Source organism: Triplophysa dalaica, chromosome 24 (genome assembly GCF_015846415.1).
Source record: "Triplophysa dalaica isolate WHDGS20190420 chromosome 24, ASM1584641v1, whole genome shotgun sequence".
Lineage (NCBI taxonomy): Eukaryota > Metazoa > Chordata > Actinopteri > Cypriniformes > Nemacheilidae > Triplophysa > Triplophysa dalaica.
In genome coordinates, this window is record NC_079565.1 from 15,322,269 (window position 1) to 15,342,913 (window position 20,645).

General features: G+C 36.1%; 1 protein-coding gene and 1 gene segment (V, D, J or C); one reads left to right on the top strand and one right to left on the bottom strand.

Annotated features, from left to right (window-relative positions):
• Positions 1-1,996: 1,996 nt before the first annotated feature.
• LOC130414349 (lithostathine-1-alpha-like) lies at positions 1,997-6,689 on the bottom strand. Its single transcript, XM_056740204.1, is given in 4 exon segments — positions 1,997-4,665; positions 5,618-5,728; positions 5,731-5,805; positions 5,894-6,689. Coding segments are annotated over 4 exon segments (591 nt in total). The 5' UTR covers positions 5,931-6,689; the 3' UTR covers positions 1,997-4,297.
• Positions 6,690-14,489: 7,800 nt separating this feature from the next.
• On the top strand, positions 14,490-14,976 carry LOC130414348 (immunoglobulin kappa variable 3-20-like). The segment is given in 2 exon segments: positions 14,490-14,550; positions 14,654-14,976. Coding segments are annotated over 2 exon segments (372 nt in total).
• The last annotated feature ends 5,669 nt before the right edge of the window (positions 14,977-20,645 follow it).

Below are 20,645 nucleotides of genomic sequence, written 5' to 3' on the forward strand. Positions count from 1 at the left end.
AATAATAAAGAACTATGAACATTTGATTGTTTTGATTTACCACAGGCCCGAGTTGGTTAGGTTAACAAAGTCGTTTTTTCTAGCACTTTCCTCTAATGTGATTTTCACAATATTTGATCAGTATTGTAATTTCTCACTGAATATACTTTAATGTCTGTGACCCCCAATACATTATTTCCAGTGCATGAACACAGAGAATTACTTTTAATTTCACATAGTACTTGTTTGTTGTGACTTTCTACAGGACAGCACTGATTACTGTGACTTAGAACAGCACATTCTCTTTAATGTGATTTTCACAATATTTTGACCAGTATTTGTGTAATTTCTCATTGAAACTACAGTAATTCACTGTGAACCCTAATACAGTTATTTCCAGTTCATGAACACAGTGAATTACTGTAGATTTCACATGTTTTTTTACAGTGTAGGCTGGGAAGTGCATGTACAGCACACAGTATAATTTTAAACATAATATTCATGTGTGAACTTTGATAACATAATAAAACCACTAACAATAAAGAAGTGAAACTTGTGTGTTTCAGTTCAGATGATTGAACCAATCAAACAGTGACACTGAGAGTGTTGAGCTGAAAATCACATTTGCATTGACAGGATGAAGAGACTCTGATGTTCTCAGAATAGATCAGCTCTGTCTCCAGAGATCATGTTCACAACACAACACCTGCATTTCACATTTACTGCTACATGAACCTTTACACAACTATTAAAACTATTAAGAATCATGATACAGGACATTCCTGCACAAACACACATGTGATTTTCTCTGTTGTCTGAATGAAGCTGTTAGACACAAATGTAACATGTTCAGAAGCTTTATTGAATGTTTCAGTAAACACAGCACATTGAAAGATGTCACAGTGCTTTGACACACGAGCTCTCTTTCAGTATTGATCTGCTGCACTAGACTCATGAATGATGTCTGACACTCAGATACGACTCATCAACACTCACAGCCGCTATTGTGAATCTTGTTTATGGTGTTTGACTCTACAAACATACACCCCTCTCTCTTCCCAGCGTGCTTTGCTGAGGGTCAGGATGCTACTGCGGCTGTATCGGCCATCCTGCTCACTCTCTTCACTGGTGTGAACCCCTTCAGTGACCTCTGACCCCTCAAGTGTCCAGTTCCGCTGCTGATTGTGAACCACAGTGTTAAAAACTAATAGAGCGACTGCACAAAAACCTCTGAACGCTTCAGTAACTGAACTATAAACACATCACAAACACATCTTTACACTTTTTCACACATCATACACATATTTCATTTTGTTTATTTATGTACTTTTTTAATGTTGGGGTGAACTATCCCTTTAACTATGATATAAACTAATTTACAAGTTTGTTTGCATTTTAACCCTTAAAATTTACTCTCATATTCTCAAACCTGAAAGTGTGAACAATTTATTAATATACAAAGATGACAAAGATTTACGAAGCAACTTTATTGTCACTCTTTCATAAAGCTGCTGTCCTGTGTATCTCCATATTCTGTGCTTTTTATTTTACACCAACATTATACACAAAATAATGAATAACTAAACACCATTACAAATCATTACACACTTGTTCAATAATCACTGCACATAATCTAAGAAAACAAAATACAACCAATGTGCAGAAATTAACATTAAATGATAAAACAGTGTTTGAGTGTGTTGATGTAAATGTAGAGAATGAGTTTGCATTGTGATCACGTGCTTCAGTGCTCTGAGAGTGTTTATAGTGCTGTGAGTTTAACACTTCATGACTGACAACACAACACAATCTTCATCAACACACAAACCAACAAGAACAAAAATGACTTTCAGCATCATCTTCATCTGGACACTCACAGTGTTTGCTCAAGGTTTGTGTAGTAACATTTGTATCACGATTGTTCATTCATTGAAGAGTGAAATCTTCATTTGTTTTCAGTGTTGTCTTATATTTCATTCTTATTGTTTCTTTCAGAGTGTAGAGGACAGTACACTGTTACTCAGAGTCCATCAATAACAGCAGTTCAACCAGGACAAAGTGTTCAAATAAACTGTAAAGTCAGCAGTGGAATATATAGTAATTGGTTACACTGGTACTTACAGAAACCTGGAGAAGCTCCTAAACTCCTCATATATTACATAAATACCCTCTACACTGGAGTATCATCTAGATTCAGTGGCAGTGGATCAAACACAGATTTCACTCTGAGCATCAGTGGAGTTCAGACTGAAGATTCAGGAGATTATTACTGTCAGAGTGGACACTATCCTAATAGCAAGTATGTGTTGACACAGTGATAAAGAGTCGTACAAAAACCTCCGTCAGTCAGACTGAACAGTGACTGCACTGATACACCTGACACATACTGCAGCTGCTGAGAGACGAGAGTTTCTTTAAATTAGAACAATTGTATTTAATCTTTTAGCAGTTGTTTATTTATTTACTTTTGATTATTGTTTTATTTATTGGTTTAGTGCCATTTTTACAATCAAGGTGTACATTTACAAAACACTATACAACAGATAATCAAAAATACGCTTTTTAAAACATTTCAACATGTTTACAAACAGTAACTGCCTTGCATAATATTATCAAGATCAAACTTTTGATTTGTTTCTCTTATTAGTCTGTTTTATATATTTGTCTCATTTAATTCAACTGATCTTAATGTTAAATTAATAAATCATTTATGATGTCTATAGATTTTTAACTGGTCAGATTGTTCTGTGATAATTTGTAAATTACAGTTGTATGATCACCATCAACATGAGCATGTCACTCTTCTTCAACACATGGATGAATCTTGTGATGTTATAACAGCAGAGCAACATCAAGCCTGGATTCTTCATGCCAGAAGATTTTTCTCAAAGTGTCTGAACTATAAGAACATACGCTGTGATTTGACGAAACTTTATGTCTAAATGTTGATAACTTACTTTGACTTATGCTATGTCACAATGCACTTGCTTATTTTAGTTTATATTATTTTTCTTATGGAAAAGTATATACTTTTTAAATTTGTATTAAAACAATGCACACATTGGGGGTGCTAATTAAAATAAGAAAGGCTGTTGTTGGCTAGACGAAATTGTGATTATTAACAGTCACAAACATTTATGTCATGGTTCCTTCATCTTGTCTTGTTCATAGTTTATCCCAGTCTTGTTTTCCCCACCGTGGGCTTTGTTTTGTCTTTAAGTAGTGTCTATTATTATAATAAATATCTGTGTTAAAACCCCTTCACCACCGTGCCAGTTGGGTTCTCCCCCTCCGTTTCAAGACACGTTTAAATCCAGCTCTTCTTTCCATTTAAGTAATTGTTCATACAATAATTATTGTACTATATTAACTGTATAATTTAATGTATCAATTTAGTAAAGCATCAGTAATTACATTTTATAAATGCAGTGTAGTGCTAATAAACTCTGGCCTGTCACAGATCATTTTGGGGGTTAATATCAGCTGTTTTAATTGTTTTTGGATCTACACTTCTCATTTTTTTACTTACATGTACATTTATGCATTTGGCAGACCCTTTTATCCAAAGCGACATTGCATTATCCTATACATTTATACATAGGTATGGTCAATCCCATGGGATTGAACCTACAACCTTACGTTGTTAACGCAAAGCTCTTACCAGTGTGTAGCAACTGGGTCAAAGGGTGAGGTTTTTATGGTTTACTTATGACTGAGAATCTTTAACAATAAGTGGAGAATTGACGCCCATTGTCTTGCTGCTATCATCACAGTATGCTAATAACAGGAAACAGTACAGTATGTAGATCATACACAAACAAGTATTATATTAGAACTCTGAGCTCATGAATTAGTCTACCTGTCAGGGAAACACAGACAAAGAATCATACAAATATATATATTTCTTTAAATAAAATCACTGCATAATGCAAAGAACATTCTGTGAAAATGTAATTTTGATGTCTTGAATATCTCCTGACACATGTCAAATTTTTTATTTATAGTAATCATAGTAAAATAAAAGATTGAAGTGAAACTTCAATGCTCCTAATATTAAAATTAGATTATTTCTGATGATTTAGACTTTTTATGATGAAAATATCTGATGAGTAATTGAATCACAATGTTATATTTTTTGTTCCATACATGCAATGAGACATGTGATAACCATTTGTGAAGAGAAATGTGTCTGCATCCAAATCCAGGATCCATTAATGTTGCTTTAGATGGAACGTGTGTATTTAATCTATAGTATGCCTTTAAATAGCTTTGTGTATCACAACAAGTGACAGACACACACATTGTGTGATTTCATTCTTCATCCTATCCAGTGCATACAGATGAAATTGCGTCTCTCAGTTTCAGGAAGGCTGATCCAGCGATGATCTCCTCCAGACTGAACCGCTCCAGATCTCATCAAAGTTTCACAGTTCTCCACTGCTGTTTGATTCCCTTCAGCCCATTTCTCATAACACACCATCTCTCCATTCACCCAGAACCAAATGCCCACAGTGCACGAGTGACGTAACCCCAGCCAAACTTCAGCAGTACAAGCATGTTGAACCACTGCCTTCAGCCTTTTCTCAATCTCCTCTGAATCAACTGAAATCAGATCCACGTGATTCTTTCTGCAGTATATTAGAGCTTCAGTCCAACTCAGATTCTGTTTGATCAATATCATCTTATCTGCACACGGAACAAACGAACATCTGATACTGAGCATCAAAACAGCCAGAGCAAACATACAGGAACATGCTGTAGATGAGCTGAGACCAATTTAATAATGAAAAAGTTTCATTCAAAACGCATAGTGTTTTATTACTCACCTTCATGACACACAAAGGTAAGAGAATTATGACAGCCCAAATCATTCCATTGTCCTTAGTGGTCTTCGTTATTTTTTATTATGACCTCCGTACAAAATGAAAGATTCCCACCAGCATTGGGTTCATCAAATTTCCAGTTTCTGAAGGTGGAGTCACTTTTATCTGACCACTCCCACGGGTCACTGAACAAACAAATCCTGACAGATGTCTCAGTATTATTAATGACCGTCTGAATCTATTCATTCTCAGTCTGCTTCCTCACACTGGTCAGATCAGTATGATACTGTCTGCAGAAACTCTGAGCGTCTCTCCATGTTTTACTAGAAGTTTCAATGAAGTATCTTTTACTGGTGTCTTTTTAAGGGAAAAAATAAAGTTATCATTAATTCCTCCTACGCAGAAAATCTTCAGTGTGTTTTAGGACACACACAGTTTCACTGGCGGTACTTAAACTTGCTGAACATGTTTATTATCCCATTTATGTTTTCTGGTGAAACTATATATATATATATATATAATAAATAAACTGATCTCTGCATGCATTTGCTTTTGTTCAATAGATTTAATCTGTGAAACATAAACTCACATTCAGTTTCTGTTAATACACTGTGATGTTTAATATGGTTCCCTTGAAAAGTTGACATATGGTGCATGTGTTAAGTGAAGGATTTTTGAACTACACTAACCATTATAACAGATGAACTGTAATGTCTCACTACAGGTCTTATGATGCCATTTGCCATATTCCATACATACACAATTGCCTTTGTCATCTCTTTAATTTTCCCAGTTTGTATAGTTCACAGGCTCACCCCAAGACCACTTCCATTTATAAACACTTGTTTTCTTCAGTCCAATCCAGACGTTCTCATTGTTTTTCACAGTCTTCATCAGCTCTTTCACATCATCCATGTTGTAGATTTCTGATCATCAGGCCAGGTGTTCTTTCTGGTTATATAGTAATACTGCCGCGGAATGCATTCATATAATGGGCCGAGTGCTATGAAAGACAGTGTTTGATTCTTTATCGAAACCGTCAACCCCAATAACATTATAAACTAAACATAAAACCAGTGACACATACTCACCAATGAGAAGAAATCTGAAATATAGAGTTCGTGCCATTTCTAAGGGTTAAATACATTTTTAAAGCTCAGAATATATATATATATTAATTAAAAAAATATATTACTAACTAAATTACTCTCTAGAATGCTTGATTCTGATTGGTTAGTAACGCTCTTCCAGCATAATTTTGTCCCTGTAAACAGCTACTGATAACAAACACTTTCAGACAGTCTACTGCAAGTCATCTTGACTGAGAGTACTTTATTGTTCCTCTCCAGTCCATTGTCTCTTTTCAGATTCCAACATAAACAAAACATGTCCTACAAAGCACATCTTTAATAATATTTATCTCACAGTACAAGTTTGCAAGTGCAGAAGAATGTATAATCTTACATGTATTTCCTTTAGGATGATTCAAGGCACGTTTTGTTAAAACTCACCCAAATAAACACAGTTTATTTGTCGACTTTAATGTGAAGTGTATAAAACTTGTAATATTAAATCACGGCTTGTTTAGTGTCTTCCTTTGGTCATAATTTATAACTCTTCATAACATTTTACACATCACTGAAGGTAAATATCAACATTCCCATCACTCATTGTTTCTATCCACTTACAGTTTAAGAATGATTAACTAAGAATTTGAATTAGATATTAGTTTTATTAGACGTTCCTAAATGGAATGCTGACATTCATTTACAAACCTGAAAGAGTGTGATAAAGTATTATTTTATTGTAAGTTGTTCTTACCTTTGAGCTAGTGTGTTTATCTCCTGAATCTGCTGTTTCTCTTTCTGTGTGTTCATATGTCAAGATGTTATATCTGCTCTTTAGCACCTCACATCGTCTGTTTGTTTATTTCCTTAGCAAGTTATTTTCATATTTAATTTCCATCTGATTTGTGTATTGTCAAAACACATTACTGTTGTGTATTATTACTGCGGCGATGATGACGCTAAGTGAGGAAAAATGAGGATATGTCAGTTCGTGCCTAATTTGCACATTGATGTGTAAACTAGAAAGGAAATATTAAGTTTCTTTCAAAGCTGTATTATACAACATGGAATTGTGTAATATAGTTATTAGTATTAACATCTCCTCCAACTGGAAAGGTCACGTGGTGATGTATTGATCTTCTGTTGGTCATGTTTTCATGATATTTGCTGTTCACTAAGTCCTATCTGCAAATCTGAGGAGTTTATAGATATTGAAGCTTCTAAGATGTTGCACTCCATTTGAATTTGAAGATGAATCCTTTCGTTTTCAAAAAAGTCCCAAAATGTACCATACATAAAGAAAATCACATAATGTTAATAAGTGCACAGAATAAGAATATGTGAATAACTCAATAAAAATAATGCCAGATACAACCTTTCTCTATATACTGCATACAATTGTATAATTACATGAATCATGAATTATATTAACAGCTTTGTAGTTGGTACAATGTTTATGTATTTCTATGTTAGAAAAAGAGATATAACGGTTCTTGACACGCAAACAAACTGACCTTTTTAAACAATTATCTTGCACAAATAAATAATTCAAAATCCAAGAACTATTGAACGACTTGAGTCCGTGTAACGCTTTGCAGTTCTTTTTTCAATTTGCACCATCAAAATTAATATAAGGAAAATTGGTTTCAAACTTTCATTTTCAATTTTCATGAGTACTTCATAAATGGATAATTGTCCCTCAGTTTCTTGTTCAATTATACGTGTTTGGGTAGTTGCTTCAGAATTTCAGATCATGGAGCAAACAAAAAAAAAAACTTGTTTTATTGTAATTTTCCATTTTTTATGCGTGTGCTTGCAGCTGGATTGTACCATTGTCGCCGAGGGTAGGGGTAGTCTACATTCTACAGTAGTCTTGATCTGATAATATTTATATCCCTTATATAGTACACATTTATTAAATATATTTTCACTGATGCTACTGTCTGTATTCATTTCCATTCGATATCGGTTGCCGTTTTGGTTTTAGTCACTAGATGGCAATGCTGCGCATCTGTATGATATCAGTGTAAGCGGCCGGTACATCAGTACAGTACATGCACTCAAGAAGTGAAACTGATGGATACTTATATCAGCCGCAGTTCAGCCTGTATAATGGCTCTTTAATCATGGTAGCCCGAGATATTACGAGGGAGCGTCTGGAGTCTATTTTTAAGGTGACTGTTTTTAATATATCATTGCTTTTCTGTCTATGTGCCGCGAATCCCTACACCCCCCCATGACCTCTCCCCTGTTATATTTGCTAGTTTACCAGCTCCATATTAATATCTCCTAGGTATTAATATGTAACTAGAAAACATTAATGAACATGAATGTTTCCATCTCCTTAGGTCGAACCAGATAGTCTTTATTTGGAGGACGACATAACTAGAGAGACATTTTTTCCAGACCAATCCGGGCAATTTCAGACAACACTGATGCGAGACAGGGGGTAATTTGAAGTTTTAGGGACAAGCAAAGAACAACACATTTTGACACCAGATGCAGGCCCTTCAACATCACTATTCTGTCGCCCAAAAGGGACCACTGCCATAACACATGCATCTAACACATTCCAGAACCCCCTCTGAAGGGCCAAAGCAGTAAGAAAGCAAATCTATGATCATAGTTTTCTTTGCCATATCAAATTAATTATAATACACTTTTACAACATGCAAAGAAATCCTAACTTTAAAATCCAAGAGTCGAGCCCAGGAAAAGCAACACTGCTCACCATATTGATAGTCGATGAAAGTTTAAGATATTTTTTACATTATTAACGGGTGCAAAAATGATATTGATTCAATGAGAAATCAACAATATTTAACATTGCCTTTAGGGTATCCTAGCTTTAACCGAGAAGTTTACTCACAAAAAATGTGTTTATTGGCTATGTATGTTTCATAATATATTATGTGAGCATAACAGATACGTTTTTCCATTTTAGATTTGGAATTTAGGAAAGCGTCAAGCCGGAAGGTATATTCCATTGGAACCATGGATCTGTCCAAGCTGAAGATGGGAAGACTTGAGAGTGCCTCCAGAAAGAGAAGGTATGTTTTTTAGAACTCAAAATAAAGCATTGTGGCCTGCCAGAGTTTGAAATGGTGTAAATTACACTCATCATCAGTAAGGTTAGGTATCGTTTGAATTTTATTGATTCTGATTCTGACTTTTTCCGTTTTTCATAGAGTGGACTCTGAAGAAAGTGAGGTGCTGGAGGGCCTACAAGATGTTGAACTTGAGGTCAAAAACTTTGTGTCCAGGCTAAGGGAAAACATGGATGAAAAATTTAGCGAGCTATCAATTTCAGTCGACCACATTAAGACAAATGTCTTACAGGTATTCCAACAGATGGATGTGTTAGCGGAGTTGAAAGAGAAGGTTGCTGAGGTGTCAAAGTCATTAACCATTGCTTCCTCTCTGAAAAATGCTTTAGCATGTAAAATGTGCACAAACATTCCAAATTCTGTGCTTGTCATTACTGCATGTTGTGGGCAGGTGGCATGGTGTGGCCCCTGTATCCAGACCTATCTAAATGATAATGACAGCTGCCTTTTATGCTAGCCAATATGTTCGCTGGCAAGCTGGTGTTTTTAAGAGGTCTAGGAGAGGTACTGTCATTATTGATAAACTGTTTTGTAACAGTTAGGAAACATGTTTGTTTCTGTTTATTGGAAGTGCATTTAAAGACAGCACAGTTGTTTTTGTTGGTGCTTTTTTTTACTTTTTAAGAGCAATAATAGCATCTCTCACATGTAGCACCTCAGGTTGTTAGTGTATAAAGCACTGTTTACAAAATAGTTTACAAAATAGTACTGGTATGCTACTTGAAATATAGACAGAAAGACTGAATTGAGTATTTTCCTAACGTTATGGGATTAGGAAATCTTGTAGAATACTATAAAACATAAAAACTTGAACTGTTAATTTATGTGATAAATGTAAAAATGTTCAAATAAAATAATTAAAATAAATAAAGTTCAAATAAATAAAAATGTTCAAATAAATAAAGTTCAAATAAATAAAAATGTTCAAATCAACCTGTTCAATTAGCAAAATGACTGTTGTCATTAATGCAAGTTGTATGTGCCCTTGAGACAATGCCCAGTTCTTCCATATTCATTTCCATTTAGTAGACGCTTTTATCCAAAGCGACACACGAAGTTAAGGAAGCCGATGGAAGCAATAATCACATTGCATAGCTAAATATTACTGTAATGTGTGTCATTATAGTGTAGTGTGGGACCATTTCATGCTGCAGTTCATGAAGAGCAAAAAGAGAATAACACATTTTACTGAAATGATGTACTGTTAGGTACTTAATCTACAGCAATTGATTATAATCATGTTTGTACTGTAGCTTTGCTACCCTGTGGACCATTGTAGTCTGAAAATCTCATTTTTCATTCATTCTAACGATGCATTTTTTTCTGCAAAAAAAGGTTTATTTATTAAATTCATACAAAAGTAAATTTTCTCAGACCATAAACATTTGCAGGAACAATATTAATCAGACATTTTGAAAATAAAGTCTGACATCTTTACTAGTTACTTTTAATATCACAATTCATGTCAAATACCCTTCCTGTCCTCTTAAAATGCAGTGGTATATATATTTTTTCCTCTTTAATACAGTGGTGTAAACTTGTAAAGTCACAAAGAATAAAACTACTCTGATATGATACTATAATATGAACACCACTCTCCAGTTTATCATATTCATCGTGCATAACTGGTGATTGGTTATGAATTACTCTACAAAACATAAATCATGTAAATGCAGGTATATATCCTTGTAGTGTAGCATGAGATCATATCATTTCAAGTGTGACAAAAGACAGTACAAAGAACATTATACAACTTTTAACTTAAAAAAATTATACTATGGCTCCAGTCTATGTGTAATGTTCAAATAGGTCTCCAGACCCTCCCAGAAAAGGTCACTGTGGCCTAAAAGAGAAGTGTAAAACATTTCATTGTAACTACAGGTTGACAACAGCAACATTTCCCTCTGTACCTGAAGGTCGCCATGGCCATCGAGGGGGTCTCGTCCGAATGGTGTGGGATAAGTCAGAGTTCCTCCATTCCTAATGTAGTCATCAGCAACGTCCACAGCAGGTGGAAAGAACTGGGCTGCAAAAAGAGCATCTGGTAGACCCTTGGATGGGATTGTGTGTGCATTCCAAGATGAAATTAAACTCTCTAACCCAACCATGCAACATTTTGAAGCAACAGAAGAGACACAGTGCTTTCACAAAGGGTCATCAATGTCCAAGAAACCATTGTTAACCAAGGCACACAGTGTATGCTTAATTGGGTAGTTTATTCGCGAGTTGATTTCAACCCATTTTCTTTCTGCAGCGTGGTTCTGTTTTGACTGACTTTGAACGAAAGGAGGTCTATTCACATTGGTCCTAAAGTCCTGAAGATTGTCTTGTTGATACAAGCATAAATACAACTCGCGCCCGTGATCAACTCGCAGCTGATCAAACAGACCATGGGTCAGAAAGATTTCTCTGTACACCTCATCATAAATTATAAGGTTATTCTTGATCGGCATTACCGAAAATCCTACAATTTTTCCCCTAAAACCATCATAGGCAACCACTTCAGTCACTCCAAAGTCCACAAGCTTTTAGTTTTGGTCCATGTGTAGTTTGTGACCAGCATACTCAGTGTAAAAGATATGGGGATTCGTTTGGCGAGCAGTGCCCTCTCTTCGCATTTGAGTGTACTGCGGGGTAAGAAGTGCTAGCGCGTGCCTTACAGCTCTATTACCCAGCCTGTATCCTGATGCTCTTAACATACCAGTCATCATCTTTCGACCACACACAGGGTGGCAAACAATTACTGCTGGTAAAACAACGGCATCAACACCATCTCTCCCTAACCGTGCGTAATCCAAACGATGAATATTCTTCAAAGCACAAAACTTTGACATTGTTGAAATGCTGGAACCCCTCCCGAGTCCATATTGTAGATGCAGGACTTCTTTTACTTGATGTGTGTGTACAATACCCACGAGACCTAAGACTATTAAAAAACATAAAACAAACACTAGAACTCCTGGAAATTTATCACTACAAGAATGGCCGTAGCGGTCAACTGTACTGAATGTCATTTTTGCCATGCAATATTTACCTTAAAAGCTTCAATTGAGATTATAGAATGAAGCTTTAAATGTCTGTTGTCATATTTTATAATGTTATCACACAAAAAACGTCAAAATCCTCAACCACATCCCCAAGTGACAAGCCAACTCAGACGGGCATACATAATACAGTATGATTGTTTAAAATAAATAATTGATACCTTTCATTTTTGTATATAATTTTGCCAAAGCTAAGAGACCGCACCCGAAAGTGTGTGCCTCGCTTTGTATACGGTGTTCTGTTTTAGGACACCGGCAAGCAGAAATTCAAAGTTTTTCAACGCAGTGAAAATTTTGTTTTAAAAGTCTGAACGGATGCAGACTTTCAAAAGCTATATGGATTGATGCAGAATATTTGGTTACATAAAAACATGTTTTGAATTTTAGAAATTATATTATCTTACTTTTTTTTTCTCTATATTTGCATATCGAATCTCACCCACCACTGAAATTAAAATGTATGTGTCAGGAACCCAAACACAGGCAATGAAGGGATAACAAAATGCTTTAACAGACAAAACAAAAAACCACGATGGGGAAAACGGTACTCATAAACACGAATGGAAAAAAAAACAAGGTACGAGGTAATACAAACAGGGTCGCCACCAGGAATTTTGGGCCCCATGACAAAAAATCAAATCGGGCCCCCTCTGTGCAGCTTGTCACCACATCTCTTGGACCTAAATGTCCCATCAAATGCTTCACACAAGTATAAGGCTTGCAACTGACTTGCTTGTAGTTCAATAGTAGTACTAGCTCAATATTTACTGCTGGTGATTTGTACATGCATGGAAGTCTAGTATACAGTTCACTTTTTGATGCAAGATTAAAAGCAACCATAAAAAAGTGCTGAAAATTTGACCAAATGGATAATTCTCTCAACAAAATTATTATTAATTATTATAATAATTATTAATGAAAGATTCTTTTTTGTTAATTAAAAAATTAACATCATCCTCTCAAAACAATGAAAACAGCACATTTTTTTTACCTCGCTCTACATATATGCCAACAAGAAAATAAAGTGCGATAGGTAGTAAAATATTAAAATATGCATTTCATTGCATTGCAAATACCTTCATAAACATGTATGGACATATGACAAAATTAGCAAAATCAAAAACATTTTGTGAGTAATGTTTTATTTTAGCACTTAAGGAAAAAAGCCATATAAAAATCCAGGCAACAGTGGCGCAAATCTTCAATGGCGGGATAGAGCGCTGAAATTATGCAATGTCTATGATACATACAGTCAATTTGATCCCCATGGTAGTTAAAGGTATACAAACTCAGAACTCTTTTGTGTTTATTAATTTTAACAAAGCAACAATGTAAGAACAAAATATACATATATTTAGGAAAAGTCATTACAGTTGTTATATGGGTTTTATTTCAACAAAGTTCCATCCATCCATCCATTTTCTACCGCTTATCCGAACTACCTCGGGTCACGGGGAGCCTGCGCCTATCTCAGGAGTCATCGGGCATCAAGGCAGGATACACCCTGGATGGAGTGCCAACCCATCGCAGGGCACACACACTCACTCATTCACTCGCGCACTCACACCCTACGGACAATTTTTCCAGAGATGCCAATCAACCTACCATGCATGTCTTTGGACCAGGGGAGGAAACCGGAGTACCCGGAGGAAACCCCCGAGGCACGGGCAGAACATGCAAACTCCACACACACAAGTCGGAAGCGGGAATCCGAGGGTCAGGATGCTACTGCGGCTGTATCGGCCATCCTGCTCACTCTCTTCACTGGTGTGAACCCCTTCAGTGACCTCTGACCCCTCAAGTGTCCAGTTCCGCTGCTGATTGTGAACCACAGTGTTAAAAACTAATAGAGCGACTGCACAAAAACCTCTGAACGCTTCAGTAACTGAACTATAAACACATCACAAACACATCTTTACACTTTTTCACACATCATACACATATTTCATTTTGTTTATTTATGTACTTTTTTAATGTTGGGGTGAACTATCCCTTTAACTATGATATAAACTAATTTACAAGTTTGTTTGCATTTTAACCCTTAAAATTTACTCTCATATTCTCAAACCTGAAAGTGTGAACAATTTATTAATATACAAAGATGACAAAGATTTACGAAGCAACTTTATTGTCACACTTTCATAAAGCTGCTGTCCTGTGTATCTCCATATTCTGTGCTTTTTATTTTACACCAACATTATACACAAAATAATGAATAACTAAACACCATTACAAATCATTACACACTTGTTCAATAATCACTGCACATAATCTAAGAAAACAAAATACAACCAATGTGCAGAAATGAACATTAAATGATAAAACAGTGTTTGAGTGTGTTGATGTAAATGTAGAGAGTGAGTTTGCATTGTGATCACGTGCTTCAGTGCTCTGAGAGTGTTTATAGTGCTGTGAGTTTAACACTTCATGACTGACAACACAACACAATCTTCATCAACACACAAACCAACAAGAACAAAAATGACTTTCAGCATCATCTTCATCTGGACACTCACAGTGTTTGCTCAAGGTTTGTGTAGTAACATTTGTATCACGATTGTTCATTCATCGAAGAGTGAGATCTTCATTTGTTTCAGTGTTGTCTTATATTTCATTCTTGTTGTTTCTTTCAGAGTGTAGAGGACAGTACACTGTTACTCAGAGTCCATCAATAACAGCAGTTCAACCAGGACAAAGTGTTCAAATAAACTGTAAAGTCAGCAGTGGAATATATAGTAATTGGTTACACTGGTACTTACAGAAACCTGGAGAAGCTCCTAAACTCCTCATATATAACACCAATAGCCTCTACACTGGAGTATCATCTAGATTCAGTGGCAGTGGATCAAACACAGATTTCACTCTGAGCATCAGTGGAGTTCAGACTGAAGATTCAGGAGATTATTACTGTCAGAGTTTCCATTATCCTAATAGTAAATGGGTGTTGACACAGTGATAAAGAGTCGTACAAAAACCTCCGTCAGTCAGACTGAACAGTGACTGCACTGATACACCTGACACATACTGCAGCTGCTGAGAGACGAGAGTTTCTTTAAATTAGAACAATTGTATTTAATCTTTTAGCAGTTGTTTATTTATTTACTTTTGATTATTGTTTTATTTATTGGTTTAGTGCCATTTTTACAATCAAGGTGTACATTTACAAAACACTACACAACAGATAATCAAAAATACACTTTTTAAAACATTTCAACATGTTTACAAACAGTAACTGCCTTGCATAATATTATCAAGATCAAACTTTTGATTTGTTTCTCTTATTAGTCTGTTTTATATATTTGTCTCATTTAATTCAACTGATCTTAATGTTAAATTAATAAATCATTTATGATGTCTATAGATTTTTAACTGGTCAGATTGTTCTGTGATAATTTGTAAATTACAGTTGTATGATCACCATCAACATGAGCATGTCACTCTTCTTCAACACATGAATGAATCTTGTAATGATATAACCGCAGAGCAACATCAAGCCTGGATTCTTCATGCCAGAAGATTTTTCTCAAAGTGTCTGAACTATAAGAACATACGCTGTGATTTGACGAAACTTTATGTCTAAATGTTGATAACTTACACTGTAACGAATTGCTGTAAAAACTACAGCGTTATTTTACAGAAGCTGACTGTATTTTAAATAATACAGAATATTGCTGTAAAGTGCAATGCATTCTGGAGTCACGTGACGGATTAACTCAATGTACAGAATATTGCTGTAAATTTCAAATCTACAATGGCGGGATGATCTTCAACAGTAGAGATTGGGGTAGTGCTCAAAATGAGTGATTCACACCTGTGGTAAGTAACTTATTACGTATTTTTTTTCCATATTTGGTAACTATCATGCTGGTAACTTTATATAGAGGTATCTAAATTCGCGTTTCATATTGGTAACCCCGGATTCAACCTCCATCCGCGGGGACCGAAGGAGTCTTGCGGGGTTTCAGCAGCGCCGTCGCGGTAAGATTTCAAACATTCTCCGTCGCTATAGCACCTGAGGACAGAAGTTGTTCATGTTATTTAGAGTTTTTGTTCACACCAGGAGTGAAAGCGGTATGTGACGAGCTACAGTTCATTGTATTAGTAAGTTGACGGTTGTTTTTTTAATGTTGAACATCGCGCCCGCCGTAGACTCGGTAAAAGTTACATGCTTCGACAGTTGGGATACCACACTCGCTCGTGATAATTTTGTGGTGTAATTCAAATTTGCAAATGCAGTCATCCGTTAAATCGAGCGCCCAAATTAAAATGAGTCACCATAGCTTGAGGTAAGTCGATGTTCACGGAGGATAGCCCGGTAAAGTGATTAATGTACGTAACCATCTAGATATACAGTTTATGTATCGGAGGCCAGATGAGAGCTTGAGCAAAAGACGTAAGCGACACCCTCATTGTATAGCAGGCCTGTCTCCCAAATAGGACCGTTGGAGGGTGGGAGTGAGACCCGTTACAAAATACTAGTGTGACAATTTCTTGACCGTGACATCCCTAACGTTAGTTGGATTACATTTCTGTATAAGTACGGTTTTAAGTGTAAGTTACTCTGTTTAATTTGCTTAGAGTTTGTTTGTAGAGTCACTTATACTAAAATGTAGTTTAAATGTAAAATGCTTAAAGATAATTGTATAGTCACTATTAACTATTACTATTGTCACATGTATAATTGTTTGTTTTAGGACACACTTTGCCATGCAGGCCACTGGATGCTGACTACTGCAGGTTAGGTTGTGTGTGACTGTGACGTGCTCAGCACAGCTTCATGTCTGGCCTTCCCACTCTGTTCATAGCATGTTACATATTCAATCTTGAGTACCAGGATGGGGCAGCATGTACTTGGAGTCCAATGAAAGGTATTAATTGAACAACTTCCTTACCTGCTTTTTATAGATATGTTTATGTTATATACCTGTTAAGACCTTTAAAACAATATTTCTCAACGAGAGATGCATTTTTTTGGGGCAAATTATTTAGAAGTCTCCCCTATTTAACACTAGCAAGCTGATGATTTAATTCATGTGTTTTAATATAATATATTTTGCACATTTAATATATAACATTTAGTTTTTCCTGACTCTTTGTAGATATTAATCCAGAGAGTGGAACAAGAAGCGTCATCTAAAATGCCAGGATACAGAAGAAACAGGTTGCAGTGAACCCACATGTCGCCGCTCTTCTAAACACAATGATGAATATTCAGTGTAATCGATGAAAAGTAAGAAGCACACACACACACACACACACACACACACACACAGGCACACGCATACAGGCATATGTGGTTTATGAGGTCAATTGACTTTTTGGTGGTTTACAGGGACATACCTTTCCCTCCATCCAATCAAGGTAAAAAACATGTCAAAAAATTTTATTTGATCTACAGAAGACTAACACCATTTCAAAAACAATCATTTACTTTCAGAACATACTTATATTATGTATGTGACATTTCACAGGTTTATGGGAACGTGTCAAATTGTGGTTTACAGGGACAACAGGGTTTATGAGGTCTCTATTAAAGCAATAAGCACCAAGAAAGCAGTGTGTTACAGTGCATTTAAAAACAGCTAAGGGGGTTGTTAGGTTAATCTCTAAGTTGAAAAATTCACTCTATACACACTCCTTCAAGGAACTTATTGGTAATATAAAATTGTTAGTTCATATGTTTAGCAAGGCTTCATTAAATACAATCCGGCTCCATTCCACCAAAGAAACTCCCAGCGTTTTGCTGCTTTCATACAGCATGTTCCTAATTAAAAATTAACTTATGTCTCAACTGCTTCATTCAATGTGAATATGCAAGTACTTTGACTATGTAATACAGTCATCACTTATAAATTGTGTTTTTTACAACAGCTTCCTACGTGACTCAATCAAAATCAAGGACCAGAACTGACTGGTTTTTTAAACATACCAAAAATATTACTGTGCAAGTCTGGGACACATTAGTCTCCAAAAAGCTTAAATAACTTGGGGACCTAAGAAAGCTACCTGCAAAGCTGTAGTACTGCGAGACATTTTAAGCACATGTTTGGATGCTTTTAAAAACAATGCTATATATCACAGTTATTTATCAATTAAATAAATCAAATCCAATCAAATCAATATTTAATGAGTTAACCATTTTGTGTTTGAAGCTATATTTGTCCTAACATTGCCAGAATTCTTCAGGACTTGGCCCCTTTCAGTTTTACCCCTTTTCTTCATGTAATAAGACATATGACTCCCTGTACATGGAAACATCTCACTGGATTATTTTCAAGTAATGGCAAAAGGAATGTTGAGAAATGTACACTGATATTTCCGAGTGACACAATAGAAAATATGTAAACAACTGGATTAAAAACACTAAATTGATTTTGTACAACTGACTTCTTGCTTGACCACTTACTGGATAACATGGACAACAGGGTTTATGAGGTCTCTACATACAACACACAATACTAGCCATTAACTGGTTTACAGGGACACCAGGGTTTATGAGGTCTCTTCATACACAAAACACAGAACTAGCCACTAACTGGTTTACAGGGACACCAGGTTTTATGAGGTCTCTACATACACAAAACACAGAACTAGCCACTAACTGGTTTACAGGGACGTCAGGGTTTATGAGGTCTCTACATACACAAAACACAGAACTAGCCACTAACTGGTTTACAGGGACACCAGGGTTTATGAGGTCTCTACACACACAATACACAGAACTAGCCACTAACTGGTTTACAGGGACGTCAGGGTTTATGAGGTCTCTACACACACAATACACAGAACTGACCACTCGCTGGTTTACAGGGACATCAGGGTTTATGAGGTCTCTACATACAACACACAAAACTAGCCACTAACTGGTTTACAGGGACACCAGGGTTTATGAGGTCTCTTCATACACAAAACACAGAACTAGCCACTAACTGGTTTACAGGGACACCAGGGTTTATGAGGTCTCTACATACACAAAACACAGAACTAGCCACTAACTGGTTTACAGGAACGTCAGGGTTTATGAGGTCTCTACATACACAAAACACAGAACTAGCCACTAACTGGTTTACAGGGACACCAGGGTTTATGAGGTCTCTACATACACAAAACACAGAACTAGCCACTAACTGGTTTACAGGGACATCAGGGTTTATAAGGTCTCTACATACAACCAAATGTATAAAATGTAGACCTTTTTACATACATAAGTGTTTTAAGATACATTAGTACATGGAGTGGTTGATTTTGGAAAGGTGCTAAATTAAGTTTGCTAGCAGTTCAATTATAATCCCACCTTCTATGCGGTAAACCGTCTAAAGCCATGCCTCCTTCAAAAACATGAACACACACAGACTCTAATTGCCATCCATCAAAAAAGTCCAAAGTCCATTAAATTCTTATCGAAGGATGTACATACCTGTCCAAAAGAAAGAGATCAGAGCCGTGTTCCGGAGCCCTCTCAATCCTGTAAAAACTTTAAAGATTTTAATTCTAGATTTTCCTCTTTCATGATCCAGATCTTTTTGCACTGCTTTTTTAAAAACTGACATTTGTTTAGTACATTTACTTGTCGGTTCGCAAGGGAAGTTTGGTTGTTACAGCTTGTCCATCATTCTCCCTTCATTGAGACAGCTGACGTCAGCAAGCTGATCACGTATGTTGTCTACGTGAACAGGATGCGACGAGTGATGCAAAATAAGCAGGATGAAAATGTACACATGACCAGTGGGTGAACGTTATTTGGTCCTACGACTTTGACCGCTATACATCTTGATAGATATGATAGAGATTTTCAACCAGCACAACAACAACAAAATTCTGGACAGGATCACATATGCTGCCTTTAATAGCGAAGAACATTTTCTATATAATTAGCAATGATAGAATGTTTAGGAGTAGTCAGAATATAACTGGTACTCTGTGTTAAAGGACTCATCAGACGAGCACTTTCAACAAGTTGGTATGATCTATTAGGGTCTTCAACAACATCCATTTTGCTTAAAAACACTCAATGGCTGTGTAAACAAAACCATTCTTGCCTTGTCAAAGACAGCTTTGCTCACAGCAGCCCATTTTGGTGCATGTCTCTTTAAATCATAGTGAGTTACAGCGAACCCCACATTCTTCTGTCCGGCATGTCAACACAACACGTGTAGTACTGCCATGGCAATGATTTGGCTAAATGATATTTCGTGAATTCATCTGCGGTTAGTTTCGTCTTAAACGTCTCAAATAATTCGTCCAGAGACAAAAAAAATCTGTCACAGCAAACAGCGCATCCTAATGTACTGACGTTGTGCGTTTACGCTTACCTAAAATCCAAAGAATGTGCACCTGCAGATCTCACGTGGATTTTAAGAGCTTGTCATTTACAAGTAATAAGGTTACAGACAACGTGAGAGCATTACTAGTTTACTGTGACATATTTTTCAGCCCAAGCACAAATGATTTGAGAAGTTTAAAATTAAACTAACCTGCAGTGTTCGCCCCTGTTCATTAGCAAAACAAACAGCTTGCCGCAGCTAAACACAGACACACATAATGTATTAACATTCATACAGCTAAACTCCAAGTGTCCATCTGCACTTATATACAGTATATTTAACACTGGCTTTAAATGTTCTA